The sequence below is a fragment of the Sorex araneus genome, chromosome 8 (assembly GCF_027595985.1).
Source record: "Sorex araneus isolate mSorAra2 chromosome 8, mSorAra2.pri, whole genome shotgun sequence".
NCBI lineage: Eukaryota > Metazoa > Chordata > Mammalia > Eulipotyphla > Soricidae > Sorex > Sorex araneus.
Window position 1 is genome coordinate 9,141,567 of NC_073309.1, and position 14,031 is coordinate 9,155,597.

The window sequence follows — 14,031 nt, forward strand, 5'->3', positions numbered from 1 at the left end:
AACCCACCATCTGGGATTCAGGATCCAACCAGAATAAAAGAACGCAGCGGCTTTCCCAGCAAGAGAATGCTGCTTCAGGCCCCGAGCTTCACGGCTCTGCCCTGGGACAGTATTTTCTTGATCCAAGAGAACATGCCCTGTGCTTCATGTGATGCTAATAAAAACTCAAAGAAAATCTTGAACTCGGAGGTGATGGTTCTCATTACGTTTCCATTATCCCTGAAATACAAGCCACTTACCACATCTAAAGGTGAGCCCCTCTGGGGCTTAGGGAATAACCTATTCACGCTTGCCCGTGTACTCATGAGCAGAGCATCCTTCTACAAGGAAGTGGATTTTTTTTAATTTTTTAATTGAATCACAGTGAGTACACAGTCACAAAGTTGTTCATGATTGGGTTTCAGTCATACAATGTTCTAACACCCGTCCCTTCATCAGTGTATATTTCCCACCACCAATGTCCCCGTTTTCCCTCCCGTTTTCCCCTCCTCTGCCTCTATGGCAGCCCCGCCTTTCATTTTGGGCACTATGGCTTGCAATGCAGATAACTGAAAAGTTATCAGGTATATTCCTTTATCTACTTTCAACATTCAGTGCCTGACCAAAGTGATCATTTCTAACTAGTATTGTCATGCTGGTTCCTTCTCTAATTAACTGCCCCATCCCCCCTCCCACACACTTGTAGCAAGCTTCCATCCACTGACCAGGCCTCCTGGTCAAGTGGTTTCTTCTTAAGCCTATTTATTTCTCATTTTGCCTGGCTTGCCGGCCCAAGGATATATTATTTTTAATTTTAAAGAGAAAGGTTGATTGGTGCTCCTCAGTTTTTTCACACTTGTCAGAAAGTAGAGGTGGAAGGAACTGCGTATTAACTGGGCAGCTACAAAAGCCTCACCTAGAAGGATGTGGTTCAGGGCACCAATCTCTGGGCTCTCTCAGCCTTTCTGTGGCTCTGCTGCGTCCCCTGCTGTCCCAGAGGAGGGTCTGTCTCACCAGGAGGAGCCGGCCAACAGTGCTGGTTACTGGGTTGCCCCAGATATGTCTGTCTCTACTTCCATCCTGGCAGTCGTGTGGGGCCTGTTGCATGTAGAGAGTGAAGCCAGGTCAGAGCTGGCTGGTGCCGCGGTCACACTCAGGGGCCTGTTCTTTCAATAGATCACGACATTGGACCCGGCCAAAGACCATGATTCCTCTTGGTTGTTGCAGATTAATTTGGGGCTCGAACTGTGTAGACCGGGATGTCCACTCAGTCCAGAGGAAACCGTGATGTGGTCAGGGTGAGGGGGCACACCAGCATGTTCACAGAAGGGAAACGAAGGCAGAGCGAGATCATGCAGTAAATGGGGCTGAGCTACACACACACACACACACACACACACACAGAGCAAGATCATGAGGTAAATGGGGCTGAGCTACACACACACACACACACACACACACACACACACAGAGCAAAATCATGAGGTAAATGGAGCTGAGCTACACACACACACACACACACACACACACACAGAGCAAGATCATGAGGTAAATGGGGCTGAGATACACACACACACACCCTGCATGAGAGTGAGTCGTTAGCTCTGCAGTTGGGATGGTGACCAGCGCTCCTCGTGCTGGGTGGACAGGGGTTCGTGGGTTCACGCTCCTCAGCCAACTGCCAGGGCCTTGACAGCCGCCGCCTGGAATCTGCACGCACCCCACCAGGCGGATCCCCCCTCCCTCCTAATTGCCCAGAGATCCCAGATGTCATGGCACTTGGGATGGCACCGTCCCATCAGGCATCAGGAAGGTCATGGCACAGTCAGACCTTCCTATGGCTGCGCCAAATGTTCCAGGAACTGTCCAGTGGCATTGTCCCCCCAACCCCCGCCACCCGGGACAGCTGGTCTGGTGCCTCGTTCTATGTAATGAAGCTTCCTTGAACATTTCTGCACGTGGTTTTGAGCAGATCTAAGCTTTCACTGGGGGAGGGGTCACGCTGTTAGACAGATGGAAACCAGGGCTCCTGTGGGCAGGGCAAGCACCCCGACCCTTTGAGCCATCTCCTGGCCAAGACTGCATTCTCTTTGTTTTGGGGGACCACACCGGTTTTGCTCAGGGTTGACTCCCGGTTCTGTGCTCAGGGATCACTCCTGATGGGGCTCATGGGACCATGTAGGGCGTGGGCCGGGTGCCAGGCGAGCGCCCTCCCCGCGGTTCTATGGTTCCAGCCCCAACATTCCTCTTCCGGGCCATGCGATGGGTGTGCATTCAGTTACATTAAGAAAAACCCAAAGGCGAAGGTGACCGCCTGGGACTGGACCCCTCCTCCCAGCGAGGCCCCACAGGTGGTTTCCAGCCTGCCCTGGGGAGCGTTCCCGGGCGCGTTCCCCCGTTAAACCGCAAATCTCTCTCGTAGGTGTGGTCCAGATGGTGGCGGTGATCTTGAATGGGATGGTGCTCATATGCGTCGTGGCCTCCTACTTTGCGCTGGCGGGGGTCAGCGCCAGTTTCACCAGCGGCGGCAGCTTCGGGAGCAACTATTTTCCGTTTGAGGGCACCGAGCTGGAACAGGTCCGCCAGCTGGACCAGCAGTACACGGTCCTGCGCTCGCCCCTGATATACGGCGGCGTGGCCGTGTCCCTGGGCCTGGGGGTCCTCACCATGGGCGTCCTGCTGCAAGGAGCCAAGAGCCTGAGCAGGCTGCCACCCCGGTGGCTGCTCCTGGAGGTGGCCTTCAGCGTGCTGGCGGCCGCGGGCTACTGCGTGGGCATCGGCTTCTACCTGCACGGGGCCCTTCGGATCAACGCCACGGACACGTGCAAGGCCCGGGAAAGGCTGTATGCCCGCAGAGGCCTCACGTGGATGAACTGCCAGCTGGCCGGCACTGACGGGGCAGCCGCCACCTTTGCCTGCCTGCTGGTGCTGATGTACAGCGCCAGTGTGGTGCTGGTCCTCCGGAGCATGCGGGAACAGAAGCGTCTCTGCAAGGACAGCCGGTCAGTGCCTCCAAGTTACGGACACGCCCCTGAGTACCTGTGGTCGGGAACGCTCTGACAGCCCCCTTGGGTGCCCTGGCAGCCACGCTCTCCACAGCACGGGCCGTGGGGTCCCGTTGACCGCCGTGGCTTTTGCAGACGTGGCGGTGGCCGGTGCCCAGTGTGCTGACTGGCTCGGGTTTCCCTCTCTATCAATGCTGGCAGAGCAATGCCAGGATTTGGAGTCCAGCCTGCCTTGAGATGCAACTAGAAATAGACACTGTCCACGTGCAAGGGTCACCGTGCCTGGGCCCTGGTGAAACTCGGAGCGATGAGGACTGGGAGTGACAACGCCCTGTCCTCACTGTCTAGTTGCCCAAAGAAACGCACCGTTTGCACCGGGATGGCCCCCCCCCCCGCACTTCTCAGAGGAACCAGGACTGGATTCTACAGAGCATGACATACTGACGTCCTCCGAGACAGAAGCCGGGTGCCCAGTCGCCGTGCCTGGTGCCCAGGAGCGCCCTTCTGAAGGAGGTGGGAGCCTGGGCCCTGCCCAGCACCCACTTAGCTTCCCGCATTTGGACCCAGAGGAAAGTTGTTGGTTCTTGTTTTGGTTTTGGTTTTGGGCCAGCCTTCCAGCTCAGCAAATCCTCCCACTGATTCACTTACCTGAAGTATTTTCTTACAACGAGGCCTCCAAAAACTCACAATCTCCTGAAACGTGGCATTCAACTGATGTTGAAGATGAAGCGGTTCCTTACAACCCCAGCACAGCGGAGGGTGACGCCCGCCCCTCCACGTTCCCGGGCAGCGCCCTCCTCTGGACCACAGGCCGCTGTGCGTGCAGAGGATTTCTCATCCCTTGCATTGTTTTCACGATGTAACATCACTAACACTGAACCTCAGAAATAAAAGTTGTCAGTACTTTCCATCTCAAGATCTCTAGCTCTCCGGTGCTTTGCTAGTTTGATTTCCACTCCTTGTCACTTGAACCACACTCAGCAGTGCTCAGTGGCTACTCCTGGCTCAGTGCTCTGGACCCTGGCAGTGCCAGGGAGGGAATAGGGCCTCCTGCATACAAAACATGTGGGAATTTTTTTTTTTTTTTTGCTGTTTTGGGTCACACCCGGCGATGCACAGGGGTTTCTCCTGGCTTTGAACTCAGGAATTACTCCTGGTAGTGCTCAGGGGACCATATGGGATGCTGGGAATCGAACCCGGGTCGGCCGCATGCAAGGCAAACGCCCTACCCACTGTGCTATCACTCCAGCCCCGTCATGCAGGAAATTTTGAGCTGGTTCCTCCCAACCCATATTATATGTTCTTTTTAAATTATAATTTCTTTTTCCTCATTGTCCTTTGGCTTTTCAATAATTTATTCTTATTCATAATCATTTAAAATTTGTTGTTAAAAATTATAAACCCGGGGCCAGAGCGATAGCATAGCAGGTAGGGTGTTTGCCTTGCACATGGCCGACCCGGGTTCGATTTCCAGCATCCCATATGGTCCCCTGAGTACCACCAGGAGTAATTCCTCAGTGCAGAGCCAGGAGTAACCCCTGTGCATTGCCGGGTTTACACCCCCCAAAAAAAAAGATAAACCCACAATGCAAATTTGATTGAGAGAAATCTGTTTTTCTTCTCAATATAGTTATAATTCAGCCAACATAAGTCTGTCCAAAATATGACAAAATTACTTTTAAAAATGAAATCAGAGCTTAGTCCTATACTAAGTTCTTCTCCATGTGGGGAGTTCCTTTCCTTCTCTTCTACTTTCCAGTAAACTTTTCTACCCTCTACAGAAAGAAACAAACCACTGTCGCCTTCCTATATGTCATGGCCCCATCTGGTGGCTGTTTCTTCCTGCCCCCCACCCCCCCAAACTCTCCTTCCCTTTCACCCCCCCCCCCCACCCGTTACCTTTCTGCTCTCTTCTCCCATACCTTCATTGCCTAATTCTATTTTGTTTTTCTAGTTTTGCAGCCACACCTGGTGGAGGAGGCCACTCCCAGTGGTACTTGATTGGCCACGTAGGGGCGCCACGAGGTCAGCCCCGAGCCATCTCTCTGGCTTCCATCAGCGAATCCTCACACCTGTCCAAACTAAAAACTCTCCAGATTATACTCAAAGGGAAGAACTAGAAATCTGCCCTCTGGGTGACGGCAGCACCTGTGCACGCCAGAATCCTAAATCCCACGGTGCTGGCCAGGGCCCCACACGGTTTCCACGCCGGGATATATGCTTGGATTCCCAGCAGTAAAACGAACCCGTTGTTGTAGCCCTGCCCCAACTATTCTCACCTACCAGCTACTCCCCGAAACATGTCCTGCTGCCATGGCTCCCACACTCGGGGCCTCTGCTGGGAAAATATGGGGACTCAGGCCTCTGAGGCCGGCTGTCATGCTATTCCTGAGGAGATGGGCCCTTTACTTTTGTTTTGGGTCTTGCTTTGTTTGGGGAGCACAGCCGGTGGTTCCCCGGGAGACCGAGCCCGCCTCACACAGGCACAGTATGCAGACGAGGCCTTTGAGCTCTTTCACTGGGGCCTCTGATGAGTATCAGCACCCACTGCCCGTCCCGAGCTCCCGACACTCAGGACGTGCCCAGCTCTGCTGTCCTACCGCTAGGCAGGCAGCCCAGCTTAGTGCTCCTGTTTCACAGAAGGCCGAGGAACTGAACGTGGCCTATCCACCTGCAGGCATTCTGTCACCAGGCCCTAGTTCAGGAGGCGTCTGTTAGTACTGACTCACAACCAATGAGAGAGACTGTTGTTTCCACGTACAAACTCAGCCTTTTAGAGCCAAACGGTGTGCCTCACGGCAACTCTGAGTGGCAGAAACCATACGCAGACCCAACGGATAGCATCCTGGCGGGGGTGGGTGCTTCGTGGACTCCTGTGGTTTTTGGTGTGCCAGGGAATGCCTAGCCCACACGGCAGGGTGCATACTCAGAACCACCCTCCAGCCACCCAGGCATGGATAAAAGGGGGGAGTGCCATGTAATGAAGGTGCTCAAGTATCTGTTGTTGAACCACATTTTCAAAATGTCCACTCTAGAGGCTGGAGCGATAGTATAGCGGGTGGGGCCTTGCACGCAGCTGACTAGGCTCTATCCCCGGCATCCCATATGGTCCCAGGAGCACTGCCAGGAGTAATTCCTAAGTGCAGAGCCAGGAGTAACTCCTGAGCATCGCAGGTGTGACCCAAAAAGAAGAAATAAAAAATATCCAGTCTACCCAGTGAGGAAGCTGAGAAATCATTTCATGTGGCCTGTCTACAATGAGAACTAGTCCACTGGCAGACTGGAGATTACAAGGGAGAAGGGGGCTGACTGCCACTGTGCATGAAGTTCTGACACCAAAGCCACTGGTGTAACTCCTGACCACAGCATCCACTTAGCACCTGTGACATCAATTCTCAAGAACAGACTGGAGAGATAATACCGGGACAAGGCCTTGCGTGCAGCTGACCCTGGGTTGATCCCTGGCGCTGCATATGGGCCCTGAGCAATCACCAGGAGTGAGCCCTGAGCACAGAGCCAGAAGTGAGCCCTGAACAATGCTGGGTGTTGCTGCCCCAAACCCCACACCTCCCCCAAAAAACAAAAGAGCAGAGAAGAGGGAGTTGCCTCTAGCTAGTTAATAAGCTGCATGTAAAGACCAAGCTGTCAGGCGGCTGGGGGAGAGTACAGCAGGTAGGGCATTTGCCTTGTACACAGCCTACCTGGGTGTGACCCCTGGCACCATATATGCCCATCAGGAGTGATCACTGCGTGCAGAGCCAGGAGAAAGCCCTGAGCACCACCAGGTGTGGCCCAAAAGAGAGAGGGAAAAAAAAAGACCACATTTTCTATCCTTAGGATTTCTTCATAAACATATAAACCAAGTCAAAATATAATGTCTCAACAAAAAAAGAAATCTTTATTGCTTTTCAGCTTGAAAGGTGATTAAAAAGCTTCTTAACTCAGTCTTATAGAATGTCATGGAATGTGGTCATCATCTGTTTATCTTCTTCTACAGCAAGAAAAGCTACAACACCTTATAGGAACTCATAGCTAAGAAACTAATCCTACATACAAATGAGAGAAAATCACAGTTTCATGCTAAAATGTTTGTAAAAAAAAAAAAAGGTAATTCCATTTTAAAACAAAGCCATCAAAAAGATTCCATTTTATGTTATTTATTATTGTTATTATTTTTTACAAACAATAGATTTGCTGCAACATGCTCTGGCTCATATTATTGAATTAAAAAATTTAACACATTTCAAAAATATCAAAAATACACTATAATGAGTCTTAGGACTACAATACGACAATGATTGCACAAAACCATAAGATATGAACTCACTGTCTGGATGGCACCCGTGGCCAACAGAGAGAAAACCCGAGAGCATTAGAAGTGCACGACAGTTAGAATACAAGGAGCGTTATGTGTGAGTGAGCGATCACCAGTGAGGGCCACAGCAGGACCCACTGGAGCTGTGTTTCTCAGTCTAGGAAGTGTTTCCCCAACCAGGGGGCAGAAGTCACTAGCTGGAGAGGAAGAGGCGCTTCCTCCATGATTGAGAGGTGCCGGTGGGGGGGACCTGAAAGCCCTCTCCCGAAGGGAAGTAAAAAGTGACACAAGACAGTTCTACAGTGATGCTGCAGACATCACCGAATGGCTTGGAGACTAATTATTGGATAATTGGTACGTTTATTGGTAACAGCCAAGTGCTCCCTTCATGGAGGTCTCTTTATTAAGAATTATTGAGTAGATGGAGGTGAGCCTGTGGCTTCCAAGTACCTGTGTTTGCTGAAGGTTCATGTGGAAAGAAGAGCATCGTTTGCTGTGTGGTAGACAAGACAAACCGAACTGGCTCCGGCTCCTGGAAAACAGCACTCACTACGAACAATGCTGACATGCTGACAGCACCCGGCATTAGCCAGCTGCTCGTGTTGGCTCGTCCACACACCCAGAAAGTGAATTCATCCCCTTACTCTACACACACTCTACAATAGCACAACAAAGCCCCCGCCGCAGCAGGCAGGGGACTCAATGACTGTGGTAGCACTGTGACATACTAGCAAAGTTCCAAATAGATCTCTAATCCATCCAGATAAAAATAAGAATACCATGGTTGTGGCCCACACTCAGGTATTTTTCTTTCTTCCGTGGGACTCCTGAGTGCTCCAGCGAGGAGCAGTGACGCTCTTCGATGAAGGGGAGGTACCATGAGACCTGAGATCCGTGCAGAGGCCGGAATCTCGGGGCTAGAGATCGTTGCGCTCTGCCACCCGCCGACGCCCCGCTGTGAAAAGTCCTGGAAGGAGATTACATTCACCTGGAGACAGATGACCGGCTCTCTCCACTGGCCAGCCTCACCGGCTAATACAGTGGCCGAGCTGACCTCTGAGGTCAAGAGTTCCATACGGTATTTTTTGGTAAAGGGCTATGGCCCTCTTACCCTCTCTGTTAAGACAGAGCAAGTACAGAGGAAGATGATTAAAGGAAGTCACAATAAAAGAATCATCATCGGTTTTGGTTTAGCTTACATAAAAGGTTTCCAGTACAACCTAATGTTTCCTAAAAATGAACCTACCACATGAAAGAACATTTGGAATTTTTAAGTTCTTCTGACTAAAATAAAAAAAAAAATTTGGGGTAAAGTTATTTCAGAACTAGGTTTTGTGGTGGTTCCAATCAGTAGGAAGGGAAACAAAGAGAAAACAAAAGGGCTCACAAATAAAGGATGATTTTTTTGAAAAGAGACAATACTATTAAAGTGGTTTTAGTAAAAAAGAAAATTTCTAAACAATATCATACTCCATAATTTAAAAGTTCTGCTATCTGAGCAGAAAGATGTTTTACATCATCCATCACTAACTTGTTGGGTTTTTCCATCATTTTTTCCCCCATTTTCCCATATAAAAATAAGGCAGCAACATATTATCATTCTGTCAATTTAACAACACCTGGGCTTTGAAACACCCACTTATGTGCTGAACCATTTCAAATCAAGACCTGAGTTCTACAGTTTTTCAGTAGCTGACCAGTAGTTTAACACAGAGAAGGTCAGGGATTTGGAGACTCAAATTCTCAAATACATAATTTTGGTTTTGGCCCACATTTGACAGTGCTCAGGGTTCTCCTGGCTCTGCACTCAGGGATCACTCCTGGCGGGCTTGGGGAACCATATGGGGTGCTGGGGATTGAACCCGGGTCAGTTGCATTCAAGGCAAATGCCTTACCCGCTATACTATCTCTCTGGCCCCATCAAAGTTCATAATCTTCAGGGGTTGAATTTCAGAGGAGTGGAATGAAACTCTCAGAACTGGTGGTACAGAACTCTATACACACACACACACACACACACACACACACACACACACACACACACACATGCACAGGGCCTTGCAGAAGGTGCACACATGTGAACAGGTCATCTGGCTTCCTACTATTGCTTTAGTAAACTTAAAAAAATCCTCATAAATATAGATGTATGTATGTGTGTATAAAAATCTTATCTTTAATATTTTGTTTCTCATGAAACAAACTGAAAATGGTTCCACTCTATTTTCTTTTGAGTTGTGAAAGTATTCTGGAAATTCAAAGCACATTCCCCACTGGGTAAAATCAAGCCATGTCAAAATTTTGTAGAATAGGAGTTAATTTCCTAAGTAAATCTTTCATGGGAGAAGGCAACAGAAATATGGAAGGAACTGCATTTTGCTAGCGTTACATGGAATGTGCAAATAATACAGTAAACCAGGTTTTTTTTTTTTTTTTGTAGGCTTAGGACTTTCTCCATCAAGTCTTTCTCATATGAATGACTTGGCCCAGTACTCTGAAAAGCTATGTGAGGTGGACAAGCAGTCTTCTGTCAAGACTGTGCTAGCCACTCTAGAGGCGAACTCTCTTATTCCCAACATCTGAGAAAACCACCCTCTAGAGGGACAGAAAGCACGGCCTGGCCTGGGAACAGCCCTGTTACCTGTCCTGTCAGCCCCAGGGTTTCGGAGTCACGGGCCCTACCTCAGGGGCCCATGGGCACACGCAGCCTCCACCCTACACAGTAGGAGGCTGGCTGCTGAAGCCACCACGGGTCATGGAAAGAAGCCAATCCCCAGGCGCCTTTGGGGAGCTACTGAGAAGTGCCCAGCAGGTGTCTCATTTGTCAAGGAGTTATTTATTCTCTTTCTGATCAGGGTCCTCTCTCCTTCCCTGGCTTCATCCTCAGAGAAGATCCTATCTGTCCCCACGCAATCCCCCAGATTCCTCAGGCGCTTCACAGTCTGACATGCAACAGTTAGAGCAATTCCCCAGGATGCTTCCATGTACCCTCACAGGAGGCTCCAACACCCAGTCAAGGACGATTCTGCCTGTAGACAAAGGTGCTGGGCTGCCTCTAAGAATATTGGCTCGAGTGCAGATTCAAAAATAAAAAGTTCACAGTCAATGAAAAGTGCTCTCATTACATTACATACATAAATTAGCTGTTTGATTGGTTCTACATTTCCAATAAACGTCATTTTGTATTCTCGTAGAGAAGAATGAAACGCCATGTGACTCGTCACATCCCATCCCATCCATCAGGCTGAGATATAAGGTGATTTCTCTGTCACAGAGATCCATCAGCAGCAATTAGGAAAGGGAATCGATCTTCCGTCATCTCCTCCACAGAAATGGTCCCTTTCCTGCCCAGGCAGGCAAATTCTCAAAATTATCCTAGGAGAGAAAGGGTTAATGGCAGGTGGTAGGACGCTTTCTTCCCAGGAATGCTGGGAATTCCGATGCAGGTCACATGGGAAACTTAACACTGATGGCATTTTCTAGCTTATCGCAAGACCCTGACAGCGCGCTCCACTCTGGGCTCCGAGCGGTACCCCCTCCCCCATGGCTCTGCAGAGACCGACGGCTGTGGGAGGGCACAGCGGCCCCTACAGAGCCGTGTCAAACTCCTCCGGGAGCTCGGTCCGATCGTCTTCGCTGGGCTCGGGCTCGAGCCTGCTTTCCTGGTGGTGCTTCATCTGCTCCTTCACTTCTTCTTCGAGGTCCCGGGGGACTACAAACTGATCCTCTGGCTCCAGCTGTGTAGGGGCAGCAAAATAGCCCGTTTTCTTCTTGGGCACTTCTGTGGCCACTTCGATGAGGTTCAGGCTGTCTTCCAGGGGCACGACAGAGCCATTGGAGAGTTTCTTGCCGTAGAGGCAGGATGCGGAGGGTGACTTCTGCAGCTCCAGTCTGTCCCTGCTGGCCGGCCCCAGGATGCCACTGCTGACGCTGTTCTGTCTTCGGATTCCCCAGAGCAGCCCCCGCGCCTGCTCCTCGGGACCCGGGGCAGGTGGGCGCCCCGCGGCCGGAGGGGAGCTCTCCAGGTCACGCCCCCGGCAGCAGTGGACGTCCACTTCCACCTCCACCCTGCTGCCGTTCGTGATCACCCCCGCCACGGGCTGCTCGTCGTCACTGTCCAGGCCGTTATCGGACTGGTTGCTTGAGAAAGTTGCACACGAGGGCTGACGCTGGAAGGCGCCCGCAGAGGGCGCAGGGTGGAGGCTGCAGCGCCGCTCGGGCCTCGGGAGCAGTCCGGCCTCCAGGCTCCCGGCGTTATGCTCATCGGAAGCCGTGGAGCCCACCTCGCTGCTCACCTCCGAGGTGGACACCTCGCTGCTGAACTCGGAGGCGATGCCACTGCTGGACGAAGGGGTGGTTGGCTTGGGGGGGTCCTTGACGACACTGGCCGCAAAGCCCACGGGGCCCGGAAGGGTGAGCCCGTTCATTTCACAAGTGCAGCCTTCCTCGCCGATGTTCAGGTACACCACCATGGCCCCCACGTTGTCCTGGCAACCGTAACTCTGGGCCAACGTGCACAGCTTCTTGGCGGCTGCTAATGGGTCTTCCACGCGGTGCACGGCGTCGATGGCTTCTGCATAGGACAGGTGTTCCCACAAGGCTTTGTTGCCCAGAATCAGCAGCTCGTCGTGGATGGTGAGCGGGACAGAGGCTATGTGGGGCCTGGGGAGGACCCAGGGGTAGAGGTATGTGCAGCCCAGCAGCCGGGTGCAGCACGTCACTCCGTTCACTTTGTTGTCCTAGGGACAGACAATGCGAGTTCTGAGAAACAGCATGCTTTCTAGATTACAATGCTTAGGGCACTGGGATAGAACAGAACAAGAATGTTCTACGTATTTCTCTAAAATCTGTATAATTTTATTTTTTTATTTTGAGGACACACCTGGCTGTGCTTGGGGCTGGCCCAGGGGACCAAATCCAGATCAGCCACTTGCAAGCCAAGCAAAGCACTTTAATCCTTGTACTATCTCTCTATCCTGAGATCTGTATGATTTTAAGTGGAATTAGAGAAGTAAAGGTGCATACTTCCAAAAAGACAAGACAAATGGTATCATACCAAAACTTTCAGAAGACTATGGTGAAAATCAAGTAAAATTAAGGGGCTTGGGAATTGGCCCCAAAGGGTATTTTAAATGATATCAAAGCGGAAGAATGGGTTAGAGCAGGCCGTCGGATGACATGGCTTTTCTTCTCTCTGGACTGGCAGAGTGGGTAAGCAGGGAATCAGCCCAGGGGGACCTTCCACTCATTTTACATACTAACTACAGACTCAAGGATCATCAAAAGGGATCCTCCCAAATATTAATTTGCTTTTCCTTCCTGCTGGTGCTGATGAGATTTCCCCCTTATCTCACTGATCGGGATTAAGGAAGCATTGCCGAGGTCTGGGGAGAGCGAGGCTCACCTCTGTGATGATGGCCTTCTGGTCCTTCACTCTCTGAGCCTCCTCCGGCTCCTGCTCCAGGCTGAAGACTTTGGAGAGGGGCATTGGTTTCCCACCTCGGCACAGCACGGCTTGGCATGTGCCAACGTTGGCCACAGTTAGGCTAAAGCTACTTGTCGGATCGGCAGCATCGGGCCGGAGGTAACAGAGGAGAGCAGAGGAGCCCAGCTTCTGGCCAGCCATTCCTAACTTCCTGTTGAGGCAGAAAAGGAAGCAGGGGCATGGAGCTGGTTTGAGAGGACAGTGGCAGCCTGCCTGCCTATGTTTTCGAACAGCCTCCCCATAATTCACCTGAAAGCAGCCTCTTGTGACGGGTGGTGAAGAGTCTTGCCTTCCTCTCTTAACTAAGCAAAGAACCTGGGGGGGGGGGCCCTGGGAGATGGCTCAGTGGGCTGCAAGAGACCCAGGTTCGATCCCCAGTACTGCATGATCCAAAAGTAGCCCCTGAGCACTATGGGGTGTAGCCCCAAAACAAAACAAAAAGATTTTTGTTTTGGGCCACACCTATTGGGCTCAGGGATTCCTCTTGGCTCTGTACTCAAAGGATCACCCCTGGTGAGCTAAGGGAGAGCTTATGGGGTACTGGGGACTGAGCCTGGGTTGGCTGCGTGCAAAACAAATGCCCTACCTGCTGTATTGTCGCTCTGGTCCAAAAAGAAATTTTACAAAATGAGTGGAGGGATAGGGGAGCTTATATAGAAACATCTTTATTGCTGCCGTCTCTGATCAGACTAGAAGCTCGAACCCAGTGGGTTCAACTGAGCGCCTCAGGATCACCGGCGAGCCTGCTGACCGGGCTGCCAGCTCTAGACCTGCACTTCTGCCCTGTGCCTGGAGATGCTAAGGCTGCCCCTCTCCAGAACTTTCAGAACCACTCACGCGTGCCATAAGCTCCCAAAGAAAGAACTATGGTCTCCTTGTATTTCTCCAACGCAAGGTGTCCATTCCTCGGCAGCTAGTACACAGTGCTCATTTAGGAGAAATGTCATCAGAAATACCTGCTTTCATACTGCAGCGCTGTAGAACATTACGAAGTACATTTTCTGAGAATTCAGAGAATTTTTGATAAAATACCTACCTCTGAGGCAAGTTTTGAAAATAAAAGATAGAGTATAAAAAAATGCTTAGTGTAGTGCCAGAGCTCTTGGAAGATGCTTTATAAATTGAGATCTCTTTCCCAAAGCCTCTATCTTGCCAAGTCCTGTAGGTTTAATTCTATCACTGAAAAAATAGTCCTTCCTCAGCCTCTCTGCTTTATGTTGTAATGATGATAAAACTAACTCGGGCTCCAG

General features: G+C 50.9%; 1 protein-coding gene across 1 annotated transcript in view; it reads right to left on the reverse strand.

Annotated features, from left to right (window-relative positions):
* Nucleotides 1-6,856: 6,856 nt before the first annotated feature.
* PHLPP2 (PH domain and leucine rich repeat protein phosphatase 2) overlaps nt 6,857-14,031 on the reverse strand; it is a 74,287-nt gene continuing 67,112 nt past the window's right edge. Inside the window, exons 18-19 of the mRNA XM_055145411.1 lie at nt 12,701-12,932; nt 6,857-12,035 (exon numbers count right to left, since the gene is read on the reverse strand). Coding sequence (XP_055001386.1) covers nt 10,884-12,035; nt 12,701-12,932 — 1,384 coding nt within the window. The 3' untranslated portion in view covers nt 6,857-10,883. The remainder of the gene's footprint in view (nt 12,036-12,700; nt 12,933-14,031) is intronic.